Source organism: Oryza sativa, chromosome 8, assembly GCF_034140825.1.
Source record: "Oryza sativa Japonica Group chromosome 8, ASM3414082v1".
Taxonomy (NCBI): Eukaryota; Viridiplantae; Streptophyta; class Magnoliopsida; order Poales; family Poaceae; genus Oryza; species Oryza sativa.
In genome coordinates, this window is record NC_089042.1 from 17,979,563 (window position 1) to 17,997,248 (window position 17,686).

Genomic DNA, 17,686 nt, shown 5'->3' on the forward strand with positions numbered 1-17,686 from the left:
GCGTTCGCCGTGGTGACGAAACGGAAAGGAGAGCCTTTTCTTCCCTCAGTTCCTCTCCTCCACCACTTCGCGTCACACCCACCACCACCACCACCACCACCACCACCGCCCCACTCTCCCTCTCCCCTTCCCTTCCCCCAGCAGTAGCCCTCCAGTCCACCACCCCAACCGCCAAACCCCTCTCCACCCCCCAGATCCCCCTCCGCCTCGTCGGCCATGCGCCCCGCCTCCGCCTCCGCCGCCGACGAGCGCCCCCTCGTCGAGCTCACCTCCGCCGCCGCGACCGCACCCGCGTCCACCGAGACCTCCACGTTCTCCTCCGCACCGGGATTCACCCGCGCGGTGCGCTGCAGCGGCGCGGGATCCTCCTCCTCGTCCTCATCCTCCTCCGACGAGGGCGGCGGTGGGGTGTACCCGGGGAACGCGATCTCGACGACCAAGTACACGGCGGCGAGCTTCGTGCCCAAGTCGCTGTTCGAGCAGTTCCGCCGCGCCGCCAACTGCTTCTTCCTCGTCGTCGCCTGCGTCTCGTTCAGCCCGCTCGCGCCGTACCGGGCCGTCTCCGTCCTCCTCCCGCTCGTCGTCGTCGTCGGGGCCGCCATGGCCAAGGAGGCCGTCGAGGACTGGCGACGAAAGCAGCAGGTGCGATTTGCCCTGCCACCTTCGCTACCCTCCGTTTTGGTTACTTAGCTTGCGCGGATCGGGCAATGGGAATGACGGCCTTTCTGGTCTATTACTGTACATACATGTTACTTTCTTTATTTTCATAGGCGACCTATTGATTGTGATCTCAAATGGATGTTTATAACCGCAATAACTTTGCATTCATTTTTGTGTCTATGCTTGGTTCCACATTGTGTTGATGGTGCGTTCTTGCTACTTTGTGCTGTCCCGATTTTTTTTGGCATCATTACCTGGTTACCTGCAAATGCCAGTTCTGGGATGCTTGTATGGTAGGTTATTGGGGGCATGTACTGTTTACTTCTTTTTGTTAGTACCGAACAGAATGTTGCAATATTGACTGATTTGATACATTTTAAACCGTTTGCACTCGATCGATATGTACAATATTGTTTTGGTAAATTGTTTGGCAAGTGTAAATTAGTTTTTTTTGCTTTTGTTTAGGACATTGAAGTGAATAGCAGGAAGGTCGAGGTTTATGATGGCACCCAATCATTTCATCAGACAGAATGGAAGAAGCTTCAAGTTGGTGATATAGTGAAAGTGAAGAAAGATGAGTTCTTCCCTGCTGACCTTGTTTTGCTTTCTTCGAGCTATGAGGATGGAATATGTTATGTTGAGACAATGAATCTTGATGGAGAGACAAACTTGAAGCGAAAACAATCATTGGACGTGACTGCGGGCTTGAATGAGGATCATTCTTTCCACACCTTCAAGGCTTTCATTCAATGTGAGGATCCAAATGAGAAATTATATTCCTTTTTAGGGACATTGCACTATAATGGGCAACAATATCCTCTATCCCCACAACAGATCCTGTTAAGGGATTCAAAGCTTCGGAACACAAATCAAATTTATGGCATTGTAATTTTCACGGGGCATGACACAAAGGTAATGCAGAATGCAATGGAACCACCATCAAAGAGGAGTTCTGTTGAACGAAGAATGGATAAGATCATTTATCTTCTTTTTGTAATTCTCTTTGCTATTGCATCGTTTGGGTCGGTTATGTTTGGTATCAGAACGAGGGCTGAATTAAGTGCAGGGAACTATGCCTGGTACCTAAGGCCAGATAACTCAACTATGTACTTTGATCCAAACAGAGCAACATTAGCAGCTATTTGCCATTTTCTGACAAGTCTCATGCTGTATGTGTGCTTGGTGCCCATTTCCTTGTATATATCGATAGAGATCGTTAAAGTCTTACAGAGCACATTCATAAATCAAGACCAGAACATGTATTGCGAAGAGTCTGATAAACCAGCAAGGGCTCGCACATCAAATTTGAATGAGGAACTTGGTCAAGTGCACACCATACTCTCTGACAAAACAGGAACCTTAACATGTAATTCGATGGAGTTCCTGAAATGTTCCATTGCTGGTGTTGCTTATGGAAATAGGCCTATAGAAGTGCAGATGCCTTATGGAGGAATAGAGGAAGAATGTGTTGATATTGGGCAGAAGGGTGCTGTTAAATCTGTAAGACCGGTAAAGGGATTCAACTTTACTGATGACCGCTTGATGAATGGACAGTGGAGCAAAGAGTGCCATCAAGATGTTATAGAAATGTTTTTCCGTGTGTTAGCTGTCTGTCATACTGCAATTCCTGTTGCAGATAGAACTTCTGGTGGGATGTCTTATGAGGCGGAATCACCTGATGAAGGAGCTCTTGTTGCAGCTGCAAGGGAACTTGGTTTTGAATTTTATCATAGGTCACAGACAAGCATATCAGTGCATGAATATGATCCTGTCTTCGGTAGAAAGGTGGATAGGTGCTTATCGTTTCCACTGTTCTTAGTGCTTATTCTTCAAAATGGTGATGATTACTTCCTACATGATGCCTAATTTTTATTTCAGAACCTATAAGCTACTGAACACCCTAGAGTTTAGCAGTGCCCGCAAGCGTATGTCTGTCATTGTGAGTACAGAAGAGGGTCGGCTATTTCTGTTCTGTAAAGGGGCAGACAGGTTTGATATGTTCCTTCTCACATGCGATGGAAATTTTTTACGCTTTACAAAATAGGGAATTGTTAGTTTATCTTTATTTATTGCACCCTTGATAAGTTCATCACATCTCCACATCACACTACTATTTTCTTGTAAACTGGGTCAGCCAATAGATTTTGTGTTACTACAGTTTTCTGTAGAGTGAAATAAGCTTGAATTGTCAACCTGTACTCTTGCAAGACGCAAATTTCACATGCTAGCTTTTTGCTTCTAAAAGTTCTATTAATGTTATCTTCTATCTGCTGACATTTTATTCCTCAGCATTCACTTAAAATTTATATTCTATCTTTGTGCTTCAGTGTTATTCTTGAGAGGCTCTCTAAGGATAATAGCAAAGCTTGTCTGACAAATACAAAGTGCCACATCGACGAGTATTCTGAGGCAGGTTTGCGGACTCTGGCACTTGCATATCGTGAACTTACTGAGGACGAGTATGTTGCGTGGAATATGGAGTACTCAGCTGCAAAGAATTCTGTACATAATGATCATGATGTAGCTGTTGAGAAGGCATCAGAAAATATCGAGAAAGATTTGGTTCTTTTAGGTGCTACTGCTGTGGAGGACAGATTGCAAAAGGGGGTATGTCGATTTCATTTGAGACTTTAAAGTTATCCTCTTCTCTTTTTTTTTTTTCATTTACTATGCTTGCTCACGGTGTAACATGGCCTCCTGTTCAGTCTGAAAAACCCCAAATGATTTTTCTATTTGGTTGCTGTCACATAGCTTGCACTTTTCATATTTTGTGCGGTTGCTCTCATATCTGTTGATGGTAATTTCTCCTGAATTTTTTCGTACGTAGACAAAGCACCCTACTCATTTTGTGGGACATGTTCAATGCATGTGTTGACTCTGTAGGTCCCAGAGTGTATTCACAAACTAGCTCAAGCTGGAATTAAGATCTGGATTCTCACAGGTGACAAATTGGAGACAGCTGTCAACATAGGGTTAGTACCATATGTTGCTTACGTTCCTGACAAGTAAGATCTCACAGGACTATATAGTTTTCACACATATTTGTGCTTGATATGCAGTTATGCTTGCAACCTTTTGAGGAAAGGGATGGAGGAAGTTTATATAACTCTGGATAACCCAGGCACGAATGTTCCTGAGGAACACAATGGAGAAAGCAGTGGAATGGTATGTAAATATTTAACTAAGAGTGGATGCATTGACCTATTTGCAATTATTTTCATGTCAGCACAATAACAGAATTTTAAGCTGTTCTCGAAATAACAGTATGTAACTGCTAAATATGAGTAATTAATGTGCACGACAACGTCAATTAGTATGAATACATCTTGTCATCTTGAAAGCAAATAAAACAGAGGATGTATAGTATCAGTTTACTTCATGTGCACTCTACTGTTTCTTACCTTCTGTATTTGCTCATGTAGGCTCCATACGAACAAATTGGTAGAAAGTTAGAAGATGCTCGAAGGCAAATTTTGCAGAAAGGAACTTCAGCCCCATTTGCCCTTATAATTGATGGCAATGCTCTAACACATGCTCTCATGGGTGGTCTTAAAACCGCATTTCTGGATCTAGCAGTTGATTGTGCGTCTGTTTTATGCTGTCGCATATCCCCGAAACAGAAAGCGCTGGTGAGTAGTAAGCACCAGGTGCTTCTTCATCAATTATTTCTAACAAGATAATGTGGATATATCCACATTTCTATCTTTAAATGCTATTGGCTATTTGGAAGAATTGCAGATTACCAGACTGGTTAAAAATAGGATAAGGAAAACCACACTAGCAATTGGCGATGGAGCAAATGATGTCGGTATGCTACAAGAGGCTGACATTGGGGTTGGAATAAGTGGTGCTGAAGGAATGCAGGTCTGTAGTTTTGCATAAGACGCTTTTTTTGGTCTTCTGTTTTAGGGAAGACAGTATGGGGGAGCATGCTTCTAGAATATATTAGAATAGGTTTAAACTTTACAGATATATAATTAAAAAGACAAATAAAGATTACATTCAATGGCAATATTTCCAATTCAATAGTTGTGCTTAGACAGTACAAACTATGTATATTTTCCCTCGTTACAAACTATTACTACCTCAGTTTTGAAATGTATGACGTTGACTTGTGGATATAACATTTGACCATTCATCTTATTAAAAAAAATCGTTTACTCCGTATTTTGTTGCCATAACTTATATTTTTGCATATTTACAATAATTTTTTAATAAGGTGAATGGTTAAACGTCATTTTCAAAAGTCAACAGCGTCATACATTTAAAAACAGCGGTAGTATAAGGTTTATCTGTTTCCTGACGTTTGATTTGCTTTGTATTGCAGGCTGTGATGGCAAGTGACTTTGCAATAGCTCAATTTCGTTTTTTAGAACGGTTACTCCTTGTACATGGTCATTGGTGTTATCGCCGAATTGCAGCGATGGTAAAGTGCTTCCATCTCTGTTACAAATTTACGGTCTATGAGGTCACTTAAATATTGCAGACATGTTACAGTTTTCCTTTCAATAATTGAAGGTTCCTTGGTTTTCATATAGACTTTCCATACAGCATACCTGCTGTAGTGTACAGCATCTTATGCAGTTTCTTATTTTAGAGATTCTGTTATACTTGTTGATATTTTCATCACTATGAAGTACTTCCTCCGTTTCACAATGCAAGTCATTCTAGCATTTCCCACATTCATATTGATGTTAATGAATCTAGATAGATATATATGTCTAGATTCATTAACATCAATATGAATGTGGGAAATGCTAGAATGACTTACATTGTGAAACGGAGGGAGTAGCAAAGTTCAAAGGTTTATTTGTCATAATTAATAGCACTTCCGATCTGACCACTTGATATATTCTGTTTGTGCTATGAACAGATATGCTACTTTTTCTTCAAGAATATCACATTTGGCTTTACACTTTTCTGGTTTGAGGCTCATGCTATGTTCTCAGCCCAACCTGGTTACAACGATTGGTTCATATCTTTCTACAATGTTGCCTTTACATCTCTCCCGGTCATTGCTCTAGGTGTCTTTGATAAAGATGTCTCTTCCCGTGTTTGCCTCGAGGTACATAATCTCCTCCCAGGCTTGTGCAGTCATAATGTACACCTGGCCTTACTTCAGAGCTGGTTTGGTATTTGTGCTGAGTCCTTGGCATATTTCAGGTCCCTTCATTACATCAAGATGGCGTGAATAATTTATTCTTCAGCTGGTCTCGTATACTCAGTTGGATGCTGAACGGAGTTTGCTGTTCAATAATAATATACTTTGGAGCCCTCCATGCTGTCCTCATTCAAGCTGTCCGACAGGATGGCCACGTTGCTGGATTTGACATCCTTGGAGTGACTATGTATACTTGCGTAGTTTGGACTGTCAACTGCCAACTAGCACTCTACATCAGCTACTTCACCTGGATACAGCATTTCGTCATCTGGGGCAGCATACTGATTTGGTACACTTTTCTGGTCATCTACGGCTCGTTTCCTCCAACAATATCAACCAGCGCATATCATGTTTTCTGGGAAGCTTGCGCTTCTAGCCCTTTATACTGGTTATCCACTCTAGTCATTGTTGTGACAGCCTTGATCCCATACTTCCTCTACAAAATCACACAGTCGCTGTTTTGCCCACAGCATTGTGATCAAGTTCAGAGACCTAATTCAAAAGAATTGGTGGCTCAATAATTATGGGACTGAAGGGGCTCAATTGAGAGATTGCTATGGTATCCTAACAACTTTACAGTTCAGTTTATAAACCATGATATTTTAGATGGTGAATATAGTATCAAAACAAAAATAGCTAGTTAATGTGTTAGAGTTAGATTGTGTACATACTTGAGCTCATACCCAAAAAATTAGAGTCGGGCTATAGTGTTGCATGAGTTGATATGGGAATGGAAGTGGCTGCTTCGACAGGCTCATTGTTTCCATTATACTGGTAAAGTACAGTTGCTTCAGCGGGGAACTTGTGTTTTCGGACACAAGGCTGATATTGTTACTGGTCAACAAACCCGTGAGTTCACTCTTGGTCCTCTGATATGGCTCGTCCTTTTTTTTTTGTTTATTAGTAATCATGATTGTAATTTGGTTGCCAGGAGGGATGAGATCTGTTGGCTAGTGCTTTGTACAGCCGAATTAGATGTTTATCCCCCTTTTATGCACCATCATTGTAATTAAGTTTAAGCAGATAATGTTGGCGTTTTTTTGTGAGGCCAAATGTTGTTCTTACGTGAGACCAATCTTTCTTAGCCTGTCGTTAAGTGGTAAGTCGGATGTTGATGTTCCATAGCTTTCAAGATGATTACAAGGACTGGACTGTGGTGTGGACTTGTGCAGTTGTGCCTGGACTTATTCAAGGCTTGTAAAAATGAAAAGAAAAAAAAATGCAGGAAATCTCTCTTTTCCTTTGTAGGAATTGAATTGTGCTCAATGGACTGTAATGTTATAGAGGTGATTGGAATTTGGATTTCAAACTCGAGATTACTTAACAAGGAGAGAAAAAAACAAGTTGTCAAAGTGCATCCTGCAGTTTTCTCCTTTTCTTTTTTTGAATTACCATTTTTCTTTCTTTTTTTAATCAAATGTTCCACTATTTAACAAATACCTGAATGGTTAGAATTACGTTCATATAATATTTCTTATATATGTGTAGTACTATCTATAACTTACCAAAGCTGTCTGGGTTAATGACTCTATATCTTATTTTTAATTAGGAATGTACTCTATCCATCTCTTTGGTGGAGTATGGAGTTTACAGGTATTAAGGATCTGATTTTGGGGAGTTTAAAATTCTTAAAAGTAGTGGGTTGATAGTTAACTTCTAAGAATATGAAAAAGCTAAAAAACCCCAGCTTACTACTAGTTTTTTTTCTGGATTATTTTTTTTGAATCTGGATGGAAAGAGTTTTGTCAGAAGCTCTCCAAACATATCTTAAGAAAACATGTGGTGAAATTAAATGAGAGATGTTATTATGATTGATTAAAAGGAGATATGTAAAGAAATTGCTGTATTTTAGAATGCTGGTAGTGGTTCCACCTTCAAATAAATAGACAAGAATTACTCCTATGTACTGTTAATAAAACGTACTTATCTGAAAAAAAAAAATTCCACGTCATCCACACAAGCCTTCAGAGGCCACGTGAAGCCGGCAAGCCGCACCGCACGGCACGAGGTGATCGCGCCGAGAGGAGAGGAAAAATATCACCAAAAAACCGAAGAGAGTGGGACCCCCCCCCCCCCCCCCAACAAACCGCCTTCCGTTGAGTTCCTTTCCACACACTTCCCAACCCATCACCCTCCCTTCCCCAGCTTCCCCTCTCCCCTTCCGATCCCTCCTCACCGCCGCGCCGCCGCTTCCCCTCCTCCGACGACGAGACCCGCCGGCCATGGCGCTCCATCTCACCGCCGCCCCGACCATTGCCCCCTCCGCGGCCGCCGCCTGCAGGTCGCTGGCGCCGATGCCGCCTCTCCCCGCCGTTTCGTGCTCGAGTAGGTGGTGGAGGGGGAGGCGGCGGTGTGTCGCGGTGGTGGCCATGGCGGCGGCGGCGGCGGCGGACGGGGAGAGGCCGCATGGGCACGCGGCGGAGGCTGGCACTGGGAGGATGAACCTCAACGAGTACATGGTCGCCGTCGACCGCCCGCTCGGCGTCCGCTTCGCGCTCGCCGTCGACGGACGCGTCTTCGTCCACTCCCTCAAGAAAGGGGTAAAGCATTTGTATCATCTCCGGCTCGCCCGCTGCGGTTACGACGCTACTTCATTTGTTTACTGTTTAGCGCAATCCATCCAGTCTGCTGCTGCTCAATGCTCACCTCATCCCACTTCACTTGGTGCTGTGCAATTGCCACAGCTCCTGCTGCGCAGCAAAATTCACAGGCAGCATCATGCTGCCCACGTTGGTGTTTACGGCATTTCATTTCATCTGATGTGAATTTTACTGTAACCACTCGATGTTAGTGTCATGAGCAAGGGGATACTGGGAAATTGTCGTCTGGTCAATAGTTGACATACTAGTTTACTTAACTTTTCTTCTTGTTCGTTGTGGAACTAAGATCTTTATCATTTTTAACTATCTCTAGTTGGGTATGGTTGTGGAGGCCTTGCAATTTTGCTGACTGTTGGTGCTGCATCCGTGTGACAGGGGAATGCGGAGAAATCACGGATTATCATGGTAGGGGACACTCTGAAGAAGGCTGGCAGTCGTGAGGGCGTGGGTTTTGTTGACATCAGAGACCTAGGTGACACGGAGTATGGAACTAGTAAAGTTTCTCTAGCTGAAACAGTATTCCTTTGCTCTTCTGTCTACACCATTTTCTGCAAAATTTAATAAAAAAAATGTGATATGACTATTTGGAACTAGTAAGATGTACTGTATCTATTGGAACTTAGAGCTCATATTTGATTACATTTGATAATTTAAGGTCACGTCAAAATTTTATGACTGTAAGATGATGTAAAATGGTTTAGTTCAAATGTTCCAGAAATCAGAAGCTCTGCACAGAATAGAGTTAGCAAATGTGACAAGTGCAACATTGGCAATGTCTAAATATTACATGTCAACTAAAAAATAATACCAGCAGTGGAGTAACATTTCTAGTTGATTGTCAAAATGAATACAACTTTTCTTATGTTGCCTTTCAACTTTCATGTAGAATGGTGTTGAAGGAAACGTCAGGGCCATGCGATCTTGTCCTTGAGAGGCCATTTGCTCCTTTCCCGATACATCAGTTGCATCAAAATGAAGATTATCATCTCCTATTTAACAAGGGTAGGGTTCCTCTTACTAGCTGGAACGGTGCTCTATTATCATCAAAGCTGAATGAATCATCTGAGGGGAACGGAAATCCTGGATTTGCCATATTCTCGCCAAGGCTGCTAAATTCACATGGATGGGCAGTTTTGTCTAGTGAGCAAGATGGACTTAATCAGCGCAGTACTAGCCTTGCAAATCGTATAAGTGAGATTGTTGGTTTGTACTCTGATGAGGATGATGCAGATACTGAATGGGCACATGGTAGCTTTCCTTTGGAGGAGTACATTAAAGCACTAGACCGTGCTAAAGGTGAACTGTACTACAATCATTCACTTGGTATGCAATACAGCAAGGTAATTGTCCTCCTATAACTAATTAGTTCTTGGATGTGCATCAAAAGATTTTAATATTAACAGTGTTTTTGTCTTGTTGATATCCTCTCAGGACTTTAAGCTTACTCATTTTCCGTATATTTTTTAACAGATTACAGAACAAATATTTGTTGGATCATGCCTACAAACAGAAAGAGATGTGAAAATGCTATCAGAGACTATGGTAGGTTCCTCACATATGCAATGACAAATCTCATAACTGGTACTTCGAAAGGCTTTTTGCGTGTCCTTTAATTATCAAATTAAGTTTCTGATATTTCAAAAGGCTTCAGGGTATCACTGCTGTTCTGAATTTTCAAAGTGAAAGTGAGCGCACCAATTGGGGAATCAATTCAGAGGCAATCAACAATTCTTGTCGCGAGAACAACATTTTGATGGTTAACTACCCTATACGGTAGGATATGGTTTTCTCTTTTTGTAAAAGATCATAGTGAAAAACCTATTTGACTCTTGTAGCATAATATATTTGTAGTTGTTATTGGCATGCTAAGCTTATCAGTCTAATATTCATCAAACTCAAGTGGCATTTCTGATTTAATTTTTTCAGAGAGGTTGATTCAATGGACCTGAGGAAGAAGCTTTCTTTCTGTGTTGGTCTTCTACTGCGGCTTATAAGGAAGAACTACCGCATATATGTGACTTGTACCACTGGATATGATAGATCACCAGCATGTGTGATTGCATATCTACATTGGGTGCAGGATACGCCTCTCCATATTGCTCACAAGTTCATCACTGGTTTGCACTCCTGTAGACCTGACAGGTGTTGTTAGTTGACATAATTTTCTTAATTGACTGGGCTTGATCCATCTGCATAAGCAGTGTTGATCCTTAATGTCCACATTTGTCTGAATATGCAGAGCTGCAATTGTGTGGGCAACATGGGATCTCATTGCACTAGTTGAAAACGGAAGACATGATGGTACTCCCACACATTCAGTATGCTTTGTTTGGAACAGTGGTCGGGAGGTACATTTTGCCTAATGCGGAATGCATCAATTAGCAGTGTACTTTTTGTCTAAAAAATCACTATTTTAGCTTGATATTCAGTAAACTGATGAAGTTGAATTCACAATTTTTTTCTAGGGTGAGGATGTGGAATTGGTGGGGGATTTTACAAGTAACTGGAAAGACAAAGTAAAGTGTGACCACAAAGGTGGGTCAAGATATGAAGCTGAAATTCGACTTCGACATGGGAAGTAAGTAGTCAGTCCTTCGATCTTATATTTTCTAACCCAGAAGCATGTAACATTCTTATATGCCTTGGGCTCAACTTCATCATTGGCTGAAAAGGATAAGGAACATCATCTTCCTTCCATTTCTCCATTTCTGATCCCTTCACTGCTGATCAAGAGTTATCTGCAACTAACAACATTTTATTCAGGTACTATTACAAATTCATAGCAGGGGGCCAGTGGAGGCACTCGACTTCATTGCCAACAGAGACTGATGAACATGGGAATGTCAACAATGTTATCAGGGTTGGTGACATCGCTCGTATTCGGCCTGCTCCCAGCCAACTGCAGATAAGGGTATGCATCCCCAATTACTCACTTGCTCTAGTGACCCCAACTGAGAATATTTGTGTCTTAGCCCACCTGCCTATATGTACGCCAGACATTCATTCTCCTCGCTCCATTGTATCATTCATGCATATCAATTTTTATAGGTATATCTTATTCGATTTTTTTAATAGGTATAGGTTTAACATATAAAAAAAATTGTGTTTTCTCCCATGTCAGGACCCAACTGTTGTCAAGGTCATAGAGAGGGCACTAACTGAGGACGAGCGATTCTTACTGGCCTTCGCTGCACGCCGCATGGCATTTGCAATCTGCCCAATCAGATTGTCTCCCAAGCAATGAACACATCATAATACCTACTGAGATGAACTGCAGCGAAAATTTCAGCCCTTTCAAGACGAACTGAGGCGCGGTATATCGATGTTCCTTCCCTTACATAGCAAAACTCATGTAACATTGGGACATTCGGGGCACCACCTGCCTGTTCAAATCAACTGGACATTGCTAGAGAGGGGTTGTGGACATTGCTCAGCAGTTCATCACAGTGCATACAACTTGTGTAACAGTGTAACTCTATGAACTGTAATATGAGATAAACTTCATTTTGGTCTATGCTGACACACTTCAGAATCAGAATCTCAGGTGCGAGAGACCATCATAAGCTCTGCCATTGATGTCAAGCTCTCATGGAATGGGTGAGATGACAACTTTCCCGGTGGCTCTCCCTGTCTCGAGGTAGGAGAAGGCCTCCACAACCTGTGAGAAGGCGAATGGCCCCTTGGGGTCCACCAGCGGCTTCACCTTCCCGGACTCCAGGTATGGGTTGAGCTTCTCCAACACCGACCCGTCGGAGGTGACCACGAACCGGAACCCCGGCGGCACGACGGCGCCGGTGAGCACCACCACGCTGCCCCCTTCCTTCACCACCTTGACGGCCTTCTCGCCCTGGCCTGGAACACCATGGAAGAAGAAGAAGGTAGCCAGGTACATATGTAATTAGTTGAGGGGTTTGAGGTTGGCATCTCGCCGGCGGTGAGTGGAGAGGGGGTCTTACCGACGGCGTCGAGGACGACGTCGTACTTGTCCGGCAGGTCCTCGAAGTTCTCCTTGGTGTAGTCGATGGCGACGTCGGCGCCGAGGCTCTTGAGGAGCTCCAGCTTGGGCGTGCTCGCCGTCGCCGCCACCTTGGACGCGCCGTACACGTGCTTGGCCAGCTGCAACGTACGGGAAGTTCGTTCAGGCCACGTGAATGTGAGGTGCAAATTAAGCTGATGGATGCTAATGCAGTGGTGGTGGGTGTCTGGCTGATTGACCTGGATGGCGAGGGAGCCGACGCCGCCGGCGCCGCCGAGGATGAGGATGGACTTGCCGGCGGAGAAGCCGGCGCGCTCGAGGCCCTCGTGGGCGGTCTCGATGGCGAGCGGCAGCCCGGCGGCCTGCGCGAAGCCGAGGCTCTTGGGCTTGAGCGCCAGCAGCTTCTCCTCCACGGCGGTGTACTCCGCCAGCGACCCCGACTGCTTGGGCCCCTCCAGCGCCTTCTCGCTGATGTTGCCGTACACCTCGTCCCCTTCCTTCAGCCCCTTCACCTTCCTCCCGGCCTTCACCACCACGCCGGCCACGTCGTACCCCGGCACCGTCTGCGCCGCGCGTCACCATCAGCAGCTCAGCAATGGCGGAGGAGATTGGAATGCCATGTGCAGGAAGGATTAATAATTTGAGGAGAGGTGATCACCGGGAGAGGGGAGTCGGTGGCCTTGAACTTGCCGGCGCGGCGCTTGGCGTCGACGGGGTTGAGCGCGGCGGCGGCGACGCGCACCAGCACCTGGTCGTCGGCGATGTCCGGCACCGCCGCGGCGTCGTTGAGCTTGAGCACGCTGCCGTCCCCGTAATCGTCGTACGCCCACGCCTTCATCGTCGCGGGCACCTCGCCGGCCTCCGCCGTGGTCACCGCCGGGGACGACGACGACGCAGCCGCCACCACGCACCGGCCGCCACTGGCCGATCTCCTCGACACGGCAGCAATGGCGCCACTCCTCGCCGCCGCGGCCACCGGGACCGAGGCAGCGGCGGCGAGCTTAGCAGCGGTCGGCGGGAAGAGCGGGGAGCCGGTGGTGCATGGGTTGGCGAGCACCGAGGAGGAGAGGAGGGATTGCATCGTCGTCGTCGTCGTCGTCTCCTTGCTCTTGGTCTGCTCTGTTTTGCGCTGCTCTGCTGTGTTGAGTGTTGAGGAAGTGAGGTGTTATCCGTTGTGGCGGGAAGGAGTGGAGGGAAACACACGAGTGAGGAGAGGAGAGGGATTCGATGATTCAGTGGAACCTTCGGGAGGAGCAAATCAGTTTGTGGTTCATTTTGAACGAGGACAGACGATACGTCCATGTTCGTTCCTACCAGTGAATCTCGGCCCGCTCGGTTAAGGGCCTGTTTACTTGGAAAAATAAATTACCCCAACATATCATATCGGATATACGGACACACATTTAAAGTACTCTCTCCATACTCGTAAAAGAAGTCGTTTAGGACAATATTTAAATCAAACCTTGGGAATATAAATCATGAATAACTCTCAAGTTGTTGAGTTTGAAAATGTAAAAATTATTTGAATAGATTTGTCTTGAAAAATACTGTCATAAAAGTATACATATATCAATTTTCAATGAATATTTTTATAGAAAAAAGAAGTCAAAGTTGTATTTTAGAGACCGTGTCGATGTTCTAAACGACTTCCTTTGTGAGTATGGAGCGAGTATTAAACTAGTGTAATAACAAAACAAATTACATATTCCGCTAGGAAACAACGAGATTAATTTACTAAGCCTAATTAATCCGTTATTAGCAAATATTTACTGTAGCACCACATTATCAAATCATGACATAATTAGGCTTAAAAGATTCGTCTGGCATTTCCTGTCGAACTGTATAATTGGTTTTTTTTTCTACGTTTAATACTCCATACATGTATCCAAACATTTGATGTAACAACGTAAAAAAATTTGTTTGAGAATTAAACAAACCCTAATTCCATGGAAGTTTCTAGTAATATATTTTCTAAATAACACGGTACAAAATTGGCACACGAACACACCCAGGAGATGTGAGGAATTCTCCTGTCACAAGTGAGAACGACACGACAAGTGGTATTTAAGTCGTCCAATTGGCTATTGCGGATCACACTAGTATTTATAAAACCTTACTGTTATCGCTGCTATCATGTATAGTAATTTTCTCAGTTTTTTAAAACCATGATATGTCTCGAGATAACCACACGATTTTTACAGTAATATGCAGGTAACCGTCATGACAGGAACGGTTACCTTGGCAGCTAGTAGGAGGTAGGACGTTCTCGACTTCTCGTGCGTTGGATCGATCAGAGAGGAAGGCGCCTTTACTTGCTCAAAGTTGGATGGACCAAACGAGGAAGGCCTAATTATGTACGGGGCGAGCGAACACCTTGCTCTGGGCCCGTTTCTTGCAGCCCATACACATTTGGTATGACATAAACTTTTTTTTTTTGGACGGAGGGAGTACCGTATAACTACTTGCTAGCTCTCTCAAACGTGCTCAATTATTGTGCGGCTTTTATTTTTTTGTCATTTTCAACCTTATTAAAGTTTGATGTTACTAAATTTTAGTAAGATAATAAACTAAATATGATGTTTCCAATGACATTCTACTAAAATTTGGTAGTTTCGAAATTTTCCTCTCATAAAAACACTACCAAAATTTAAAAGGGCATAAAACTAAACATCTCTAAAGCTACCAAAATTCCGTAATGTTAAAAATTATCAAACATTGGTATAACTAAAATTTAGGAAGGTTAATCTTAACAACAAAATAAACAGACCCTCTTTCAGTCCGCCATGCATGCATGTCCCGTATAAATGCCAATCTCCATTCAATTTTTCAGGAATACCCATTTAGAGAAAGAGAGCAAAGTCACCAACAGCATGAATAGTACAAACTTAACAACATTAGGGAAGTTGTGGCCGGTCTGATTTGCTCCAGCCATTAATTCCATGATTCATTATTAGAACAAGCTCTTCTAGCTCCAGCTCCGGCATGATCCAAGGAGCCCTCCAAGTTGGTGTTTTAGGTTACAGTAGGAGTGTGAGGGGGAAGAGGGAGTTTCTCGGGTTCAAACTTCGATCTTGTTTTATCCAATGAACTACAAAATGATGAACTAATATAATATTAGGATTTTCTTTTCTAAAAAAAAGATATATATAAGGTAGTTCTAAAAGTATAACCAAGAAGAGCAAAATTCTAAGGTTCATGAGAGCTGACTATTTATTATTGTCAAATTTGGTACCTAGTATCTAAGTACAATTTTACACTATAAAACATGATATTTCTCGGTACCAATACCTTAAAAATATTTTCTCACCAAGAAAGAGAAGAAACCCTGGAGCATTAATTTCGAAGAGAAAATTTCTTGTATACCCTAAACATCTAGCGAGTTCTTCCTTCCATGTCCCCTGAGTTTTGCTTCTTTCCTTGTATACTCTCGAATTTTAGTTTTGATCCTTTTATATCCTTTCCGTTAGTTGAATGTTAGTTGATCAAATAGAAAGTTCGATCCATAGCATAGGAAATAAACCGGTACTATAAAATAGAATAAAACTTTCCCGGTTTCAACCAGAAGCACAAGCTACCAATTTTCCTTGGATCCATAGCACTTTCATCGTATTTTAAGCAACTGGTGTTAGCTCTGAGTAGAGAATTTCTCCTCGGACTAATTTCCCTAGCTCGTCTCCTTTCTTCCCATCCCCATCGTGCAAGTAGCCAGCCACCAATCCCCTCCACCTGTCGCTAGCCGCCATTATTGAGCAAGTAGCCCACCACCACCATCTTCCCTCCGCCCGTCGCATGCAAGCGTCATTCTCAAACATAGGGCTGTCAAAAAAGCTCGAGGCTCACGAGCTGCTCGAGCTCGGCTCGTCCTAGACTCGATTCGAGCTTGGCTCGAGCTCCAGACGAGCCGAGCCCGAGCCTCTCCCTAAGCTCGCAAGCTTTGTCGAGCCGAGCTCGAGCTTCCAACGAGCCTAGTAATATATGATTTTTGTTGTTATTTAATAAATTAGGAGATCGAATATGTTATTTGTATGCCTTATATTGACATCATATATTTATTTTATTCTTTTTTCCTCTTCTATTAATATGATGAACTAGAAATTAATTATTTTTTTAAAGATTATCTTTCAAATATATATTGTTTTACTTAAAAATCAAGCTCGGTAGTCGAGCTCGAGCTTGGTCGAGCTCGAGCCGAGCCTGTCAGAAAGCTCGAATATTTTATAGGCTCGGCTCGAGCTCGGCTTTGTATCGAGCTCGAGCCTAGGCAGACGAGCTCGCTCGAGCTCGGCTCGTTGACAGCCCTACTCAAACAGTCTCAGGCCAACAACAATTCAGCAAACATGGCATCAATTGTAACACGCCCTAATCTATTACTATTCGGTAAAATCATCTTACACACCCACAATTTTTCATTCTTTGATCTCCATTCATGCACTGAGGTTAGTATTAATTGTAGGAATAAACAGAAGCTACAAATCGACTGGTGATGGCTACTACTGAAGTGGTGGAAGGATGAGAAGATAGGGGGCGATGCGTACAGTGGAGAAGAGCTTGGCAAGGGCCTTTTCGGAGGGGTAGTGGAAGCCATTGGTGCGCACGAACTCAATGCCAGCGACGCAGCCGATAGAGGCGAACATGGACTCTAGGTTGTGGGCTCCACGCCCTTCAGAATACCTTCCACGAAGATCAGCACCACGACACCGCCACCGCCTCCCTCCTCCACCTCCACTACTGCTGCAGCCATAGGAATACTGTACACTAGGACTCAGATGTATGGCGGATGGGGATGGGTGCCAGGCGGGGGGAAGGCGAGGATGGAGACAGAGATAGGGAACACCGAGGAGGATGGAGAGCAAGGGCAAATTGGTCTTTCTTTGTCTCAACTCATGGCTAAACACTTGAGCAGAACGGTGGCTATGACGGAAGTGCTATTGATCGAAAAAAAATGGGTGTCATGTGCTTCTGATCGAAAGTAGGAAGTTTTTGTGCTATTTTTTTTACCGGCATGTTTTCCGTGGTATGGATCAAATTTTCTCAATAAAGATTTAGGGGTATACAAGAGAATGAGTGAAATTTTAGGGGTACATATGAAATTTTTCTTATTTTCCAATCCCGGTGTTTCCAGCCAAGTATGCAACCACACATATTATCCACATGCATCTATATATCCATACACATGAATGTTGCCCATTTCCATTTGGAAGCTATATAGGAGCTGAGCTAGCTGATCTGAGATCACGAGATCGAACGGCATAACTCCAAAGCTATCCAGGCCACAATATATATGGAGTT

General features: G+C 43.6%; 3 protein-coding genes across 5 annotated transcripts; 2 read left to right on the forward strand and 1 right to left on the reverse strand.

Moving 5' to 3' along the window:
- LOC4345437 (probable phospholipid-transporting ATPase 8) lies at positions 1-6,874 on the forward strand. The gene is made up of 11 exons (XM_015795054.3): positions 1-642; positions 1,126-2,453; positions 2,539-2,649; positions 2,988-3,267; positions 3,544-3,632; positions 3,720-3,825; positions 4,083-4,289; positions 4,399-4,524; positions 4,988-5,086; positions 5,534-5,725; positions 5,824-6,874. Exons 1-11 carry the CDS (start codon positions 217-219, stop codon positions 6,340-6,342), a joined length of 3,483 nt encoding a protein of 1,160 aa, XP_015650540.1. The 5' UTR covers positions 1-216; the 3' UTR covers positions 6,343-6,874.
- A 1,025-nt stretch (positions 6,875-7,899) lies between these two features.
- LOC4345438 (phosphoglucan phosphatase LSF1, chloroplastic) lies at positions 7,900-11,935 on the forward strand. 3 transcript variants are annotated; one of them, XM_015795275.3, is made up of 10 exons: positions 7,900-8,361; positions 8,797-8,903; positions 9,308-9,761; positions 9,892-9,963; positions 10,073-10,194; positions 10,348-10,563; positions 10,661-10,769; positions 10,887-10,999; positions 11,185-11,332; positions 11,543-11,935. In XM_015795275.3, the coding sequence occupies exons 1-10, from the start codon at positions 8,044-8,046 to the stop codon at positions 11,663-11,665; spliced, it is 1,782 nt and encodes a 593-aa protein (XP_015650761.1). In that variant the 5' UTR covers positions 7,900-8,043; the 3' UTR covers positions 11,666-11,935. The 3 variants fall into 3 exon arrangements, with proteins under 3 accessions (XP_015650761.1, XP_025875744.1, XP_066159388.1); XM_026019959.2 differs by having other exon boundaries at positions 7,940-8,361; positions 8,797-8,914; XM_066303291.1 differs by having other exon boundaries at positions 7,944-8,361; positions 8,797-8,893.
- LOC4345439 (2-methylene-furan-3-one reductase) lies at positions 11,802-13,710 on the reverse strand. The gene is made up of 4 exons (XM_015795276.2): positions 13,056-13,710; positions 12,637-12,960; positions 12,378-12,537; positions 11,802-12,273 (listed from the first exon to the last, which is right to left on the reverse strand). Exons 1-4 carry the CDS (start codon positions 13,476-13,478, stop codon positions 12,008-12,010), a joined length of 1,173 nt encoding a protein of 390 aa, XP_015650762.1. The 5' UTR covers positions 13,479-13,710; the 3' UTR covers positions 11,802-12,007.
- Between the last annotated feature and the right edge of the window lie 3,976 nt (positions 13,711-17,686).